Consider the following 17,690-nt stretch of genomic DNA (forward strand, 5'->3'; position numbering starts at 1 on the left):
TCCATGGAAGTCAGAGCAAAACTTCCCTTGACTTTGGTGGGGTTGGGGTTTTAACCCAACATGTTTTGCCCTCAGATCTGCTACATTATTCAAGAGTCAAGAAGTTAAGGAAAAGCTACCCCAGATGCATATGGTAGTTTTAGCCATATGATTTTTTTTTCTTATTTGAGCCGACGGGAAGGGGAGTGGGGACTACTAAATAGTCTCTCTCTTTTTGGGCTTATCGATACTGTGCTTGAAATGATGACAGAAATCACCATGCTTCTAACATGTTTTCCCTCATGTGGAAAAGGATTTAAGTTTTACCAAGGATCATGTTAGATATGCTAAAAATATTTCTGTGGGGGGGGGGGTTCATAGTCTAGCACACAGTTTAAGTACTGCTGTTCTCAGAAAAAATCTTTGTCCATATGCAAGAAACCATGTGTAACTGCATGACTGCCACTAGCACCATTTCAACTGTAGTGTGAATGAGGCCTCAAAATGTGCAGTACAACCCAGCTTAATTTATGGCTGTGGGCATGAACAGATGAGCCCAGGCTACAATAAACTACTTACCAGAACCACCAAAAAGTAACATGTCTATTTGTTCCAAGAGATATATACAGAAGGTGTTGATTTGAGGGAAAAGGCCAAGAAGAGAAATTGCAGGGAAGCAATACAAAAACACTGAAATTAAAACAAGATGTATGTTAGCACATATTTGAATGTCACAATAACTGAACATATTTGTATGAAAAACAGAGAAGTTGCCTCAAACTGGGATAAGCTACTTTTCCATTATATTGTAATGCTTTCTGCACAGATGTTGATATTAGGAACAATGGTTACATTTTGCAGGCATTTCATTGTTATTTAAAATTATTATTAATATTTAATGTTTCTCTAAAAGCAATAATAGGTAGTGCTAGCTATGAAGAATTCATACAAACCTATTTATCCTCCAAAGCACTTTATCAACATTATTTCTCACAACCGTCTGAGGTAAATATTATTTCCTATTTTACAGATAGATAAACTAATACACAAAGGGTTAAAGTTCAGTTCTACTTTGACAAGGGACCAGGGGAAAAATGGCATAATGTAGTCTCTATTCACCATTTCTCAACCACTTTTAAAATCAATTCTGTTCAGTTTAAAAGTAAAAAACATTTTTTCCTTAACTTGAGGGCTCTGCAAACTCAACCTGGAATTACTGAGCTCTAGCTAATACATACATCATCATCAATTAAGATTCTGCAACTGGAAGTTAGTTACCAGTTCTGCTGATGATGCCTGAGCAAGAACAGAATCCAGCTCACACTCTCATAGCTGCCTTGACTCTGCAGAACGGCCAGAATTAAAAAACAGAAACTTATTTAAATTGTAAAAAAAATATTCAAAGGTAAGGTGATCTATTGAGTAAGTGCCATTTATACATAGCCACTTTTCAGAGCGGTCCCTCACTTTAAGTGACTTTCCCACGGTCAAATGAACCAGGGTCTGTGCTTCCTGTCTTGTGTTCTGATCACATCGCTGCTGTCTCTGTGGGCTCAATCCTGCAATGTACAGAGCATGCTGGCTATGATCTAGCACAGCATTTAAGCACATGCTTAACTTTAAGCAGATGAACAGTCTCACTAACTTCAACGGGTTAAATTTAATCACATGCTTAAACACTGTGCTGGATCCTAGCCTGAATTCTCAGCACCTTGCATGATCGAGCCCTGTGTAAGCAACAACACTGGGATGGGTGCAGTTAATCAGTGATGAGGGAAGCTGAAGCCAGACATATGCAGGTGGCATAGTAAATTTAGACAAGCAAGAAATGAAGTATTCAGAGTGCTGCAGAACAAACAAAATGAGGAGGAAAGAAACAAGATAGAAATTCCAGTATGTTAAAAAAAATGAGATAAGCAGATTCTGAAGAAGAGATTTTCTTGGTAAGACCTGGGGAAATAAAAGGAGAAGAGCAGCGCATGGCAAAAGAGCAGCGCATGAATTGCTGCCAACACGAGTCAAATTAAAACTGTATCATAAAGAACTAAGGAAAATATGATCTGTAGTCCATGTTAAAAAGGAGAGAGGCAACACATGGCAGATTACAGTTTTAGTCAAAGAAACACCAATCTGATAGTTATGTTAACAGGGCCATTGGAAGACTGTGAAAAATTGTGTTGCAAATTGCATGGATCGTTTGCCTGATTTCTTACAGAAAAAATATTCTGCTGTTCCTGGCAATTTTCCCTGTGAACAAGCATGTATTTATTAGTTATACATGCTGGGCTGTCTGCATTTTTTTCTTATTTGTCCCAAAAATACTTAAATGCAATAAACTGCTGACGTTTCTCTTATTTCCATGCTGACTTTTAAAACAAAAACAAATATTACCAATGATATTTGTTTTCTTTGCTATATTCCAATTATCCTATTTTATTACAGTCCTTCCTGCTAATGTATCTTGCTGGGTTAAAATAATACAGCAATATGCTCCGTTAGATCTGACTGCATATATTAGTGCTTCTTCACCTATCATATTATTCTACAAGTATCTAGTTTTGTAACTCCTGCTGAAGAATTCAAACACAGAAAAGACATGACAAGCTCAGGGGCTGGATGCAAAAAAAGTATAAAAACCAACGAGGAATCTGGTGGCACCTTAAAGACTAACCTTACAGACAAACACGGCTACCCCTCAGAGAAAAAGTATAAGTGCTTTAGGGTTGGTGTGACACAGCTCAATGAACGGAACACCTATGCTGGTATTTATAATGTGCCCATCACTGGGGTATCCTAGCACTAACAAAAATTGCATATGCATAAAAGGATACAGAAATACTGTGTTCTCCATCTCTTGCTTGTAAAAGCCATTGAAAGTGCTTACAACAGACGTGGGCAAACTATGGCCCATGGGCCATATGCGGCCCATGGGATTGTCCTGCCTGGCCCCTGAGCCCCCGGCCAGGGAGCCTAGTCCATGGCCCCTCCCCCGCTGTTCCCTCTCCCCCACAGCCACGCGGGCCACACTCTGGCCCGCCACTCCTGCTGGGCAGCGTGGGGAGTGCAGCTGGCTCTGGCCGGGTGCTGCAGCTGCGAGCTCCTGCTGCTGGCAAGAGGCGGAGAACGGTGGGGTTGGATAAGGGAGTGGAGGTTACTGGGGGGCAGTCAGGGAGGAGGGGAGGCTGGATGGGGCGGAGGTTCTGAGGGGGAAGTCAGGGGATGGGGAACAGGGAGGGTTGGGAGTGGGAGTCCCGGGGGGGGGGATCTGTCAGGGGGCAGGGAGGTGGATAGGGGTCGGGAGGGCAATCAGGGGACAAGGAGCAGGGGTATTGGATAAGGATTGGGATCCCAGGGAGACAGTTAGGGGCAGGGAGTCCCAAGAAGGGTTGGTCAGGGGAAGAGGAGCAGAGGGTGGTTGGATTGGGGGTGGGAGTCCCGGGGCTGGGGGAGCTGTCAGGAGGCGGGGGTGTGGATATGGGTCAGAGCAGTTGGGACAGGGAGCAGGGGGGCTGGATGGGGGAGGGGTCCTGGGACGGGGCGGTAGGGGACAAGGTGCAGGGGGTTGGATGGGTTGGGAGTTCTGAGGGGGGCAGTCAGAGGACGGGAAGTGATAGGGGGCGGGGGCCAGGCTGTTTGGGGAGGCACAGCCTTCCCTACCTGGCCCTCCATACAGTTGTGCAACCCCGATGTGGCTCTCGGGCCAAAAAGTTTGCCCACCCCTAGCTTACAACCTCCACTACCTTTACTTCTCTTCTTTCTCTTTTTTCTAGTCATATCAAGCTATTCTTGGATTGTTATTGAGGAAAAGCAATGGTAAAGATGGCAAACTACCTAAAGTTATCTGGAGCCCTTCATTTAATCACAGAGATTTTTGGTCCCCCAGACCAAACATTTCAAGATCACTTGAAATTCAGTGATCACAAGGAGGGTTTTGCAAAAGCCTGGCACTGAAACAAGAAAGAGATCCTCACTGTGAGGCAAGGGGAGTCACTTGATAGCTAGCTTGATATGACTAGTTTGAAGGCTAAATGATTGGTCTATCTGTTGTGACCCAAGAACAGCCTGGGTAGGAGCGGGGGAGTAATTAATAGGACAGGAAATAGAACTCACTGTCAATGTGTCAGAGGAGAGTGTGTGAATGAAGGGGTGTAAGCATGAGAGTGGGGTGAGGGAGGCTGGCTGATAAGAGCAATCTTGCCATCTCACTCCCTCTTTGATGCTCCCTGGAGTAATCCTAAAACATGTTAATCTTATCCCTTTCCCAGGCTACTCCCTGACACAGGATGTTTAAAAGGTCCTTGCCTTTAAGAGGACTGGATGTAGGAGTTTTCTGGTTTCTCCTGGGAAGAGCAGACCATTAAGAAAGGCTAGTTACACAGTTAAAGTTGAATTATGAATCCCAGAGAGGGCTGGAGTACAATGCATTCTTTAAAGTCCCTAGCACCTTCTTGTTTAAGTAGTAATGCGTGTTTGCACATGCAACACCACCAGCTCCGAGAGCTGCTATTTTCACATGCAGTTTGGAGGCTCCCTCCAATAGAGTAATAGAAGGTGGGGGGGGGTTATATTTGGGAGGGACCTATGCGCATTTTGATTTAAAATACCATGGTAACCAGTGGCAATTTTGGTGCAAGTATTTTTGTTTGTAATTGGTTAAAATAAGCATGTGATTTTATCAAGAGCTAGTATTGAAAGGCTAGTAATCCAAATACCTGGTCTGTTTGCAGGAACTGAGAGCTAACTAGCTTTATTCCAGAATGGGGGGGGGGGAGGGAAGGGAGATTCCTTTGGCTGAGGAAAAAACGGTTACCCACCTTTTAGTAACTGTTGTTCTTCGAGATGTGTTGTTCATGTCCATTCAAAGTAGGTGTGCGTGCGCCACGTGCACGCCAGCCGGAAGATTTTCCCCTAGCAACGTCCGTAGGATCGGCCCTGGCACCCCCTGGAATGGCGCCACTATGGCGCCCTATAAAGGGGCCCACCGACCCTCCACTCCCTCAGTTCCCTCTTGCCGGCACTCCGACAGAGGGGCAGGAGGGTGAGTATTGGAATGGACATGAACAACACATCTCGAAGAACAACAGTTACTAAAAGTGGGTAATCGTTTTTTTTTCTTCGAGTGGTTGTTCATGTCCATTCAAAGTAGGTGACTCACAAGCCTAACCTTAAGTGGTGGGGTCGGAGGTCACTGTTGACTGGAGTACTGCACGACCGAAGGCGGCATCCTCCCTAGCCTGGTGCATGATGGCATAGTGCGACGTGAACGTGTGGATGGAGGACCACGTGGCAGCTCTACAAATCTCCTGAGTCGGGATCTGAGCCAGGAACGCCGTGGAGGAGGCCTACGCCCTGGTAGAGTGGGCCGTAACCGGAGGAATAAGGGTTTTGGCTATACGATAGCATTCCCGTATGTAGGTTGCGATCCATGAAGAGATCCTCTGAGAGGAGACCGGGAGCCCCTTCATTCTATCTGCCACCGCAATGAAGAGCTGGGTCGACCGTCTAAATGGCTTTGTCCATTCAACATAAAAGGCTAGGGCCCTGCAGACATCCAGGGAATGCAGTCTCCGCTCCTTACCAGAAGAGTGTGGCTTTTGATAAAACACCAGTAGGAAGATATCGTGTCCCATATGGAATCGGGAGACAACCTTGGGAAGGAAAGTTGGGTGAGGTCTAAGCTGGACCTTGTCCTTATAGAAGACAGTGTACAGAGGTTAGGATGTCAGTGCCCTGAGGTCTGATACCCTCCTTGCCGAGGTGATCGCTACAAGAAAAGCGACTTTGTATGACAGGTACAGCAGAGAGCATGAAGCCAGGGGCTCGAAGGGAGAACCTGTGAGGGCGGAGAGGACCAGGTTCAGGTCCCAGGTAGGAGCTGGTTGACGGACATGTGGGAATAGCCTGTCCATGCCCTTAAGGAAATGACCAACCAGAGGGTTTGCGAACACCGAGGTGCCCCCTTCTTCCAGGTGGAAAGCTGAGATGGCCACTAAGTGAACTCGAACTGAGGAGAAGGAAAGGCCCAAATGTCTCAGGTGGAGCAGATAGTCTAAGATAATGGGAACCGGGGCCCGCAACGGTTCCTGCCCTCGCCGACCGGACCAGAAGGAGAAGCGTTTCCATTTGGCCAGGTAGGTGGCCCTGGTCAAGGGTTTTCTGCTACCGAGCAGCACTTGTCTGACCTGTTGGGAGCATTGCATCTCTGCTGGGTTCAACTATGAGCAACCAGGCTGTGAGGTGGAGAGATTGCAAGTTCGGGTGGCGAAGGCAGCCGTGGTCCTGCGTGATCAGGTCCGGCAGCAGGGGCAGTGTCAGGGGCGCTCTGGTGGACATGTGCAGGAGCAACGTGTACCAATGTTGGCGCAGCCACGCCGGTACTATCAGGATTACATGGGCATGATCCCTGCGGATTTTGAGAATTACCCTGTGTATCAAGGGAAATGGAGGAAAGGCATAGAGCAGCCCTTCCTTCCACGACAGGAGGAAGGCGTCCAACAGAGACCCCGGGCTGTGGCCTCGGAGGAAGCAAAACCACCGACACTTCCTGTTGTCCTTTGAAGCAAACAGGTCTAACTGGGGATGACCCAGAGCTGGAAGATTGAGCGCACTACGTCCCGACGAAGGGACCACTCGTGGCCCCAGAAGGAGTGGCTGAGGGCGTCCGCCAGGCCATTCTGTTCCCCCGGGAGGTAGAATGCCGTCAGGTGGGTAGTATTCTGAACACAAAAGTCCCACAGTGTGAGGGCTTCCCTGCACCGGGGAGAGGAGTGTGCACCCCCGTTTGTTGATATAGAAGACTGCTGACGTGTTGTCCATGAGGACTGAGACACATCTGCCGGCCAGGTGGGATTGGAAGGTAAGACAAGCCAGGCAAACAGCTCTCAGCTCCCTGACGTTGATATGTAACTTGAGGTCCTCCTGCGACCATGAGCCCTGTGTTCCGAGAACCCCCAAGTGTGCTCCCCATCCCCGATCCGAGGCATCCATCACCAGGGAGAGGGAAGGTTGAGGGGTGGCGAAGAGAACACCCAAGCACACCTTCTGTGGGTTGAGCCACCATTGGAGAGAGCTCAGAACCACCTAGGGAAGAGTCACCACTGAGTCCAGGGAATCCCTGGCCGGGCGGTATACCGTCGCTAGCCAGGATTGTAGTGGGCAGAGCCGGAGTCTGGCACGGCTCACCACATAGGTGCACGCCGCCATGTGGCCCAACAGCTTGAGGCAGTTTCTTGCCGTGGTGGTCGGGGCGTGGTGCAGACCGAGAATGATTTCAGACATGGACCGGAACCTGGATTCCGGAAGATACGCTCTGGTGTGTGTTGAGTCCAGGACCGCCCCTATAAATTCTATCCTTTGGGTAGACGACAGGGTGGACTTGGCCTCGTTTAAGAGGAGGCCGAGCTCAAGGAAGGTCCACCTGATGAAAAACACCTGAGCTTTCACCTGCTGCTTGGAGAAGCCTTTTTTAAGCCAATCGTCCAAGTAGGGGAATACCTGGATACCCCGCTTACATAGAAAGGCCGCCATGACTGCTATGCACTTCATGAAGAACATAAGAACGGCCGTACCGGGTCAGATCAAAGGTCCATCTAGCCCAGTATCTGTCTACAGACAGTGGCCAGTGCCAGGTGCCCCAGAGGGAGTGAACCTAACAGGTAATGATCAAGTGATCTCTCTCCTGCCATCCATCTCCATCCTCTGATGAACAGAGGCTAGGGACACCATTCTTTACCCATCCTGGCTAATAGCCATTTATGGACTTAGCCACCATGAATTTATCCAGTTCTCTTTTAAACATTGTTATAGTCCCAGCCTTCACAACCTCCTCAGGTAAGGAGTTCCACAAGCTGACTGTGCGCTGTGTGAAGAACTTCCTTTTATTTGTTTTAAACCTGCTACCTATTAATTTCATTTGGTGACCCCTAGTTCTTGTTGTCTGTTAAAGCTGTCCCCCTGCTGCATTCCTTTTTCCCCTCTCCTTTCTGTTTGTCCTGTGTGGCCACCCCTCCCGGCCATTGTGCTAACTAAAGTCACAGTCCTATTCATAGGAATTGCTTGTACAGACTAACTGGAGCCATTGCTCTGCCTAGGGAGGGGGCTTCTTGCTTCTTTGTTTGGCTCCTTTGTTCAGACCCGGGCGTGGTGTGGGGGGCACTGCCCAGAAATGCAAGACCTGAAGTGGCCAACTAATTAAGCATATGAGTCATACCTGTGGCTCAGAACATGCCCAGGCATGCCTATGCTTACCTGCAGCCTTTCCCTGCCTTCTCTCCTCCCCTGTATCACGAGGAGCCAATCAAAAGTACTGGTGGGAAATTGCTTAAGTTTGCCTTTAAAGCCGGACATTTTCTGATCAGACCTCGGAGAAGGTCCTTGCTTTGCCACCTGGTCTGATCAGCTAGGGGTCTTTGGGGGGCCCTCTCCCCACTCTCGTTTGTTTTTGAGCGTACCCCCGTTTTTAAACTCCCCTCCCACGAACAATGAATTTGTGCCTGGAGATCTCCTGATTATTGTAAGTGAACCGAGTCCTCTCTCCATCCTCTGATGCTACTGCTGTTCCTGCCTCTGTGCTTGCTGCTGTCCTGGGGATTGGTAAGAACTCCCTCTTGCGGAGTCCCCCTGTCCTAGCTGCTGGCCTTGTTTCCCCAGCAGACAGACCCAAGCTAACTCCTTGGTCTGTATCTGTAATCTGTTTCTTGCTCCGTAGCGCCTTTGCTGCTAAAAATAAGCCTGTGCCGCTGCTAAGCTGTGCCTTCCTGGACTGTATCCTGGGCCGCCGGCTTGCAGCCGCCCCACTGCTGCAGCCACCCCCGCCCCTCAGGGGCTGTACCCTGGGCACACACCACTCTGCCCTCTGGAACTGCTCCCCCTCCAGATCAAAGAATCGGCATAGTGTAAGATGCACCTATTAGAATCAGGTTCTTAGTCTAGATAAGTTGTAATTTCATTTTGCATAGCTGTGGTTAAGTTAGGTTTAAAGAATTGTTTGTATTGTGCTCTGTAAGTTAGGTTTAAAAAAGAATTGTTGCATTGTGTTCTGTTACTTGCTAATTTGTGTAGTCTTGGTTAAGTTAGATCATAAATAAGATTTTGCTGTGTTCTGTATAATTGTGGTTAAGTCTGTCTTCCCGCTGCCCTAACCCCCCCCACAAGCTTGCCCGTGTCTCCCCCTGAGCTCCCCAGTCACTCGTTGCAGTCTCTCTGCTGTTTAAACTTGCAGGCTGTCTGCTCTCTGTGTCTCCCTGAGTTTAAATCTCCCTCCGCAGTGACTCTGCCTTTGGTCTCTGCTCCATCACGTCTCCTCTTCCCCCATCCCCCAACCTCATTCCTCTACCACTGCCTCTCTCTCTCTCTCTCTCTCTCTCTCTTTCTTTTAATCCCTTCCCCCACGTGTTCACCCCACTCCTACTGCTGCCAAACCTCAACTGTATTACTGAAGTCTAGCATAAAACCCCATTGGTTATCCTTTTTCTCTCTGAAACACCTCACATCTTACATTTACACCACTGTGACACATTTTTACCTAGAGTTGTTGGTTATTTAACACATTTTATCCATAACTATTAGTTGGTTATATGCTGCTGTGACACACTCTTTACATAGAAATTGTTAGCTACCTGTTACATTTATACTTCAGTGTTAATTGGTTACCAACTGTATTGTACCCCACTGTATTGTACCCCACTATTGAAACCCCCTATATACTATTTACTAAAATAACCCCCTCCCCAATTGTCTACCTTAACAAACCCTATACCCCTCACTACTGAATTTTCCCTGTTTTTGCATTTTCTTAATAAAGTTTATTTTGCACCCGAACAGTGCAGTAGTTGTCCCCCAAGATCCCCTACCTGCTGGCAGGGTCACTTGTATTATGGGAATAAGTAAATAACTTTTCCTTATCCACTTTCTCTACATCACTCATGATTTTATATACCTCTATCATATTCCCCCTTAGTCTCCTCTTTTCCAAGCTGAAGAGACCTAGCCTCTTTAATCTTTCCCTGTACGGGACCCTCTCCAAACCCCTAATCATTTTAGTTACCTTTTTCTGAACCTTTTCTAGTGCTAGAATATCTTTTTTGAGGTGAGGAGACCACATCTGTACACAGTATTCGAGATGTGGGTGTACCATGGATTTATACAAGGGCAATAAGATATTCTCTGTCTTATTCTCTATCCCCTTTTTAATGATTCCTAACATCCTGTTCGCTTTTTTGATAGCCTCTGCGCACTGCGTGGACATCTTCAGAGAACTATCCATGACGACGCCAAGATCTTTTTCCTGACTCGTTGTAGCTAAATAAGCCCCCATCATATTGTATGTATATTTGGAGTTATTTTTTCCCAATGTGCACTACTTTACATTTATCCACATTAAATTTCATTTGCCATTTTGTTGCCCAATCACTTAGTTTTGTGAGATCTTTTTGAAGTTCTTCACAATCTGCTTTGATCTTAACTATCTTGAGTGGTTTAGTATCATCTGCAAACTTTGCCACCTCACTATTTACACCTTTCTCCAGATCATTTATGAATAAATTGAATAGGATTGGTCCTAGGTTGGTGTAACCAACCTAGGTAACACCACTAGTTACCTCTCTCCAGTCTGAGAATTTACCATTAATTCCTACCCTTTGTTCCCTGTATTTTAACCAGTTCTCAATCCATGAAAGTACCTTCCCTTTTATCCCATGACAGCTTAATATACGTAAGAGCCTTTGGTGAGGGACCTTGTCAAAGGCTTTCTGGAAATCTAAGTACACTATGTCCACTGGATCCCCCTTGTCCACATTTGTTGACCCCTTCAAAGAACTCTAATAGATTAGTAAGACACGATTTCCCTTTACAGAAACCATGTTAACTGTTGTTCAACAATTTATGTATTTCTATGTGTCTGACAATTTTATTCTTAACTATTGTTTCGACTAATTTGCCCGGTACTGACATTAGACTTACCGGTCTGTAATTGCCAGGATCACCTCTAGAGCCTTTTTTAAATATCAGCGTTACATTAGCTAACTTCCAGTCATTGGGTACTGAAGCCGCTTGGTGCTGACGACAGGCCAAACGGGAGCACTGTGAAGTGCAGATGGGCGTCGGCTATGACAAACCTGAAGTATCGATGGTGTCGGGGGATTATGGCAAATATGCATCCTTTAAGTCGAGGGCGGCATACCAATCTCCTGGATCCAAGGAGGGAATGATCGAAGACAGGAAGACCATGCGGAACCTGAGCTTTTTCACAAACTTGTTCAGCCGCCGTAAGTCCAGGATGGGTCTGAGGCCCCCTTTTGCCTTCGGTATTAGAAAATACCGGGAGTAGAAGCCTTTTTCCCTGAGCTCCTGAGGAACTTCCTCCACTGCCCCTGCTACGAGGAGGAACCGCACTTCCTGAATTAGAAGTTGCTCGTGAGAGGGGTCCCTGAAGAGGGACGGGGAGCGGGGCTGGTGGGGCAGGAGGGAGGAGAACTGGATAGAATATCCCCTCTCTACCGTGCGAAACACTCAACTGTCTGAAGTGATTCAGGACCAGGCATGGTAGAAGGGAGACAGATGTGACCAAAAGGCAGGGAAAGAAGGATCCGTAGTCCTGATTGATAGGCCGTCATCAACCATACCATCAAATAGGGGGCCTATGCCCCAACAACAGCCTCGGTTGGCCAGATGCCTGGCTGGAGGCGTGGTGCTGGTGGCGCCTCCGCCCGTTCCTGCCTCGTCTGCGCCCAACCTCTGGATGATTCTGAGGCTGGTAAGGGCACGAGACTGCTTGTGGCCTAAACTGCCTATGTTGGGTTGCCGGGGTATGCAGGCCTAGCGAGTGAAGCGTAGCCCTTGAGTCCTTTAGACTATGCAGACGCTTATCCGTTTTGTTCGAAAACAGCATCTGCTCTTAAAAGGCGATGTCCTGGATAGTCTGCTGGACCTCATAGGGGAGACCCAAGACCTGGAGCCAGGCTCCCCACCTCATGACCAGACCTGTTGCCATGGAGCGTGAGGCCAAGTCTAGGGCAGCCTGAAGGGAGGCTCGGGAGATGAGCTTTCCCTCCTCCACCAAGGCCAAAAACTCTGCCCTTGAATCCTGGAGAAGGAGCTCGGTAAACTTCGACATGGCCGAACATGTGTTATGGCCATATTGACTTACAGCAGCCTGCTGGTTGGCTATTCATAATTGAATGCCTGCCGTGGAGTACACCTTTCTACCAAAGAGGTCGAGCTTTTTGGAGTCCCTGTTCTTTGGCGTCGACCCTTGAAACCCCCGACGCTCCCTTTGGGTGGCCGCGTCTACCACCAGGGAGTCCAGGGAAGGGTGGGTGTACAAATGCTCATGCTCCTTCGAGGGCACAAAATAATGCTTCTCTGTTTTTTTGGCAGTAGGAGTCAATGAGGCTGGCGTTTGCCATAAGGTGCACGACGTGTCCTCTATGGTCTTGATCAACAGTAGGGCCACCCTGGATGGTCCCGATGGAGCCAGGATGTCCACTACCAGATCTATGTCCACCTCAATTTCCTCAGCCTGGATTGCAAGGCTCTGAGCCGCTCACCTGAGCAGTTGCTGAAGGACCCTAGCGTCTTCCAGGGCCGGTGCCGTGCCCGTGCCCGCGAACGTCTCACCCAGGGAAGAAGAGGAGGAAATCACTTGGATCGGCCCGTCCTCTGGCGCTCCCAGCCCTTCGGGGTCCAGCAGCACACGGTACCAAGGTTGCGAGGCCACTGTCGGTTCCAAATGTGATACCGCGACCGGTACCGGGGTCACCAATGAACGGCTTGGCGTGTCTAGCGGCACCTGTTGAGCATGAACCGTGGTCGCCGCCAGTGCCGATGCCTGGCTAGGGGGTGCTGAACTTAAATGTGGCATACCCCTGCCCGGCGACGGTGGAGGAGGCAACTGCACTGGGGCAATCGATGTCGAGGAGACCGAGGCCAACCTGGAGCGAGAACCAAACGCCTGGCCCACCGACTGGTGGTAGGCCCAGGGGGGCCAAAACAGCCACTGAGAGGGCAGTTGCCATTGCTGCTGCCACTGAGGTGGGTGCTGCTGGTGGCTCACCCCCGAAGTCGATCTGCTCTGCGACCGGCTGGAGCGATAGGAGTCCGCCTCTGAGTCTGAGGTCTCTGAATAAGAGGACGTTGGGGGAGTGGCACCCATCGTCGCTGGGGAGCGGTGCGGAGCTGTCTCTCTGGTCCGGTGCCACCCAAGTAGCGCGGGACGGAGAGGGAGGCGACAGCATAGCCAGGTTGCCCCTAGACTGTACTGGGGGACGAGCTATGGTCGGCAACTCCCTGCCACGATGTGGGGAGGCCGGTACCGGGAGTCTCAGCAGATCTGAGGCTGCCTTGAATGCCTCCGGCGTCGAGGGGGGACGCACGTCTCCACTAAGGCCCGGGGATGATGGTTGCTCCGGACTCGACTGCCCTCTCTCCAGTGCGGGAGTCAACAGAGCAGCTGGGAGCTGTAGCCCAGCCTGTCCACTTGTACCAGCGGACGGTGTCGGCCTGTGGAGGTCCTGGAGGGGCAATACCTCCCTCCCCTCCTTCTTAGCGGGCACTGGGGAGGGCAAGCGGTGCTGCACAGAGGCCAACTTCTTATGACCCGACTCCCTCTGGTGCTGGGTTTTAGAGGATTTGGGCTGGGCCCTAAGTCCTGATGCCGGTGCCGGGGCGCTCAGCACAGACGATGACGTGCTGGGCACCACATCAGCCGGCTCCGAGTCCGAAGGTGGCTGCAAAGCAGTCTCCATCAGAAGAACTCTAAGTCTTTGTGCTCTGTCTTTGAGAGTTCTGGGACGGAAGCCCCTGCAAATAGTGCATCAGTCCCTTTGGTGGCTCTCCCTGAGGCACTGCAGACAAGAAGAGTGCAGGTCACTCTTTGGCATGAGCTTTCCGCAGTCCTTGCAGAGTTTTTTAAACCCGGCAGACCCGGGCATGCCCCAGCGGGGCAACAAGTAGGTGTGGGGGGAACACCCAACAGCAAGAACTATGTACAACTAATCTAGATAGACTAACTATATACACAAGGTTTTTTGGACACTGCTAAAGTTGCTATCAGCAAGCAAAGTTCCAGCTAGCCGTCACCGGCGGTAAGAAGGAACTGAGGGGGTGGAAGGTGGGAGGGCCCCTTTATAGGGCGCCGTAGTGGCACCACTCCAGAAGGCGCCAGGGCCGACCATACGGACGCTGCTAGGGGAAAATCTTCCGGCTGGCGTGCACGCGGTGCATGCACACCTACTTTGTTCACATCCATTCAACTACTCAAAAGAATAATCTTTTCTTAGAAAGGGAGCTGAAGAGAACATTCAGGAAGGCCTCCCCACACCCCCCAGAGAAGCTTAGTTATTGCTAGAGGTAACAGGCATAGATAAAAGATGATTTGCTATAACATCATCATAATGGACATATGGGGAGACCAATGGTCCATCTAGCAAAGTATGCTGTCTTCTGACAGAGGCCAATGCCAGATACTTCAAAGGAAATGAACAAAACAGGGCAATCATCCAGTGACCCACCTCTGGTCATCCACTCCCAGCATCTGGCAGTCAGAGGCTTAGGAGCACCCAGACCATAGGGTTGCATCCTTGACAATCTTGGCTAATAGTCATTGATGGATCTATCCTCCATGAATTTATCTAATTCTTTTTAAAATCCAGTTATAGTTTTGGCTTTCACAACATCCCCTAGCAACAAGTTCCACAGGTTGACTGTACATAGTGTGAAGAAGTACTTCCTTTTGTGTGTTTTAAACTTGCTGCCTGATAATTTAATTGGGTGACCCCTGCTTCTTGTGTCATGAAAAGAAGTAAATAACACTTCCTTATTCACTTTCTCCACACCAGTCATGATTTTATAGACCTCTATCATATCACTCCATAGTCATCTCTTTTCTAAGCTGAACAGTCCCAGTTTTTTTAATCTCTCCTCACATGGAAGCTGTTCCACACCCCTTATTTTTTTGTTGGCTTTCTAATATATCTTTTTTGAGATGGGGTGACCAGACCTGCATACAGTATTCAATGTGTGGGCATACCATGGATTTATATAGAAGTATTATGATATTTACTATCCTCTCATCTATCCCTTTCCTCATAGACTCATAGACTCTAGGACTGGAAGGGACCTCGAGAGGTCATCGAGTCCATTCCCCTGCCCTCATGGCAGGACCAAATACTGTCTAGACCATCCCTGATAGACATTTATCTAACCTACTCTTAAATATCTCCAGCGATGGAAATTCCACAACTTCCCTAGGCAATCTATTCCAGTGTTTAACTACCCTGACAGTTAGGAACTTTTTCCTAATTTCCAACCTAAATCTCCCTTGCTGCAGTTTAAGTCCATTGCTTCTTGTTCTACCATTGGAGGCCAAGGTGAACAAGTTTTCTCCCTAATGTTTTTCTCCCTAAAGTTTTTTCCTAATGGTTCCTAACATTTTCAGCTTTTTAGACTGCTACTGCACAGTGGATGTTTTTAGAGAACTATCTACAATCACTCCAAGATCCCTTTCTGGAGTGCTAATAGCTAATTAACTCCTCATCACTTTGTATGTATAGTTGAGATTGTTTTCCAATATGCATTATTTTGTATTTATCACTGGTGAATTTCATCTGCCATTTAGTTGCGCAGTCACATAGTGTTGTGAGATCCCTTTGTAACTCTTCGCAGTCTGCATTGGACTTTACTATCTTGAGTAACTTTGTATCATCTGCAAACTTTGCCACCTCACTGTTTACTCCTTTTTCCAGATCATTTTTGTATACCTTGAACAGCTTTGCTCCCAATGCAGATCCCTGGGGGACACTGCTATCTAACTTTCTCTATTCTGAAAACTGACCTTTTATTGCTGCCTTTTGTTTCCTGTCTTTTACTCAATTTCAGATCCATGAAATGACATTCCCTCTTATCCCATCATTGCTCAGTTTGCTTAAGAGCCTTTGGTGAGGGACCTTGTCAAGTACACTATATCCACCTGATCACTCATGTCCACATGTTTGTGACCCCCTCAAAGAATTCTAATAGATTGGTGAGACATGATTTCCCCTTTACAAAGCCTTGTTGACTCTTCCAAAACAAATTATGTTCATCTATGTCTGATAATTCTGTTATTCACTATAGTTTCAATCAATTTGCCTGGTACTGAAGTTAGGCTTCCTGGTCTGTAATTGCCAGGATCACCTTTTTAAAAATTGGCAGCACATTAGCTATCCTCCAGTCATCTGGTACAGAAACTGATTTAAGTGATAGGTTACATCTCACAGTTTGTAGTTCTGCAATTTCACATTTGAGTTCCTTCAGAACTCTTGGGTGAATACCATCTGTTTCTGGTGATTTACTACTATTTTATTTATCAGTTTGTTCCAAAATCTCTTCTATTGAAATTTCAATTTGGTACAGTTCCTCAGGATTGGTCACCTAAAAGAATGGCTCAGGTGTAGGAATTTCCCTCACATCTTCTGAAGTGACAACAGGTGCAAAGAATTCATTTAGTTTCTCCACAATGGCTTTGTCTTCCTTGAGTGCTCCTTTATCACCTTTATCATCCAGCGGCCTCACTGATTGTTTCCTGCTTCTGACGCACTTTTAAAAAAATGCTGTTAGTTTTTGCTTCTTTTTCTAATTGCTCTTCAAATTCTTTTTCGACCTGCCTAATTACACTTTTACACTTCACTTGCCAGAGTTTATGTTCCTTTCTATTTTCCTCAGTAGGATTTGACTTCCAATTTTTAAAGGATGCCTTTATGCCTCTAGTCACTTGTTTTACTCTGTTTAGCCATGGTGACTTCTTTTGGTCCTTACTATTATTTATAATTTGGGATATTTAATGTGAGCCTCTATTGTGGTGTTTTTTAAAAGTTTCCCTGCAACTTGCAGGCATTTCATTCTTCTGGCTGTTCCTTTTAATTTCTGTTTAACTTGTTTCTTCATTTTTGTGTAGTTCCCCTTTATGAAGTTTAATGTTACTGTAGTGAGGTTTTTTGTTGTTTTTTTTTTTGTTTGTTTTTTTGGTATTTTCCCCCTCCAAGGATGTTAAATTTAATTATACTATGGTTGCTACTACTGAGTGGTTCAGCTATATTCACCTCTCTTTTACCATATCCTGTGCTCCACTTAGGACTAAATCAGGAATTGCCTTTCCACTTCTGGGTTCCAGAATTAGCTGCTCCAAAAAGCAGTCATTAATGGTGTCCAGAAACTTTATTTCTGTAACTGTCTTGAAGTGGCATATACCCAGTCAATATGGGGATAGCTGAAATCCACTATTATTATTGAGTTGTCTATTTGTATAGCATCTCTCATCTCCCACAGCATTTCATAGTCACCACCCTGGTCAGGTTGTTGGTAGCATATTCCTACTGCTATGCTCCTATTATTCAAGCATGGAATTTCTATCCATACAGAGTCTATGGTACAGTTTGATTCATTTAAGATTTGTATTATATTTGACTCTATGCTTTCTTTCACATATAGCGCCACTCCTCCACCAGCACAAGCTACTTTGTCATTCCCAATATTTTGTATGTAAGAGGGAACTGGAGAGAGATCACAAACTCATATTGGAATTTGGAACTTATAAAAAATAGAAGCCAGCTGCCTTAAGCATCTCACCCTCTTCTTGTTTTCTAGCCATGAAAGCAGGCAATTGTTGTAACTTTACTTATTTTAGTAGTGCCTAAAGCAGCGGTTCTCAAACTTTTGTACTGGTGACCCCTTTCAGA

General features: G+C 47.2%; 1 protein-coding gene across 1 annotated transcript in view; it reads right to left on the minus strand.

Annotated features, from left to right (window-relative positions):
- PCNX2 (pecanex 2) overlaps window positions 1-17,690 on the minus strand; it is a 248,327-nt gene that overhangs the window by 148,211 nt on the left and 82,426 nt on the right. Inside the window, 1 exon segment of the mRNA XM_030556904.1 lies at window positions 559-669. Coding sequence (XP_030412764.1) covers window positions 559-669 — 111 coding nt within the window.

Source organism: Gopherus evgoodei, chromosome 3, assembly GCF_007399415.2.
Source record: "Gopherus evgoodei ecotype Sinaloan lineage chromosome 3, rGopEvg1_v1.p, whole genome shotgun sequence".
NCBI lineage: Eukaryota > Metazoa > Chordata > Testudines > Testudinidae > Gopherus > Gopherus evgoodei.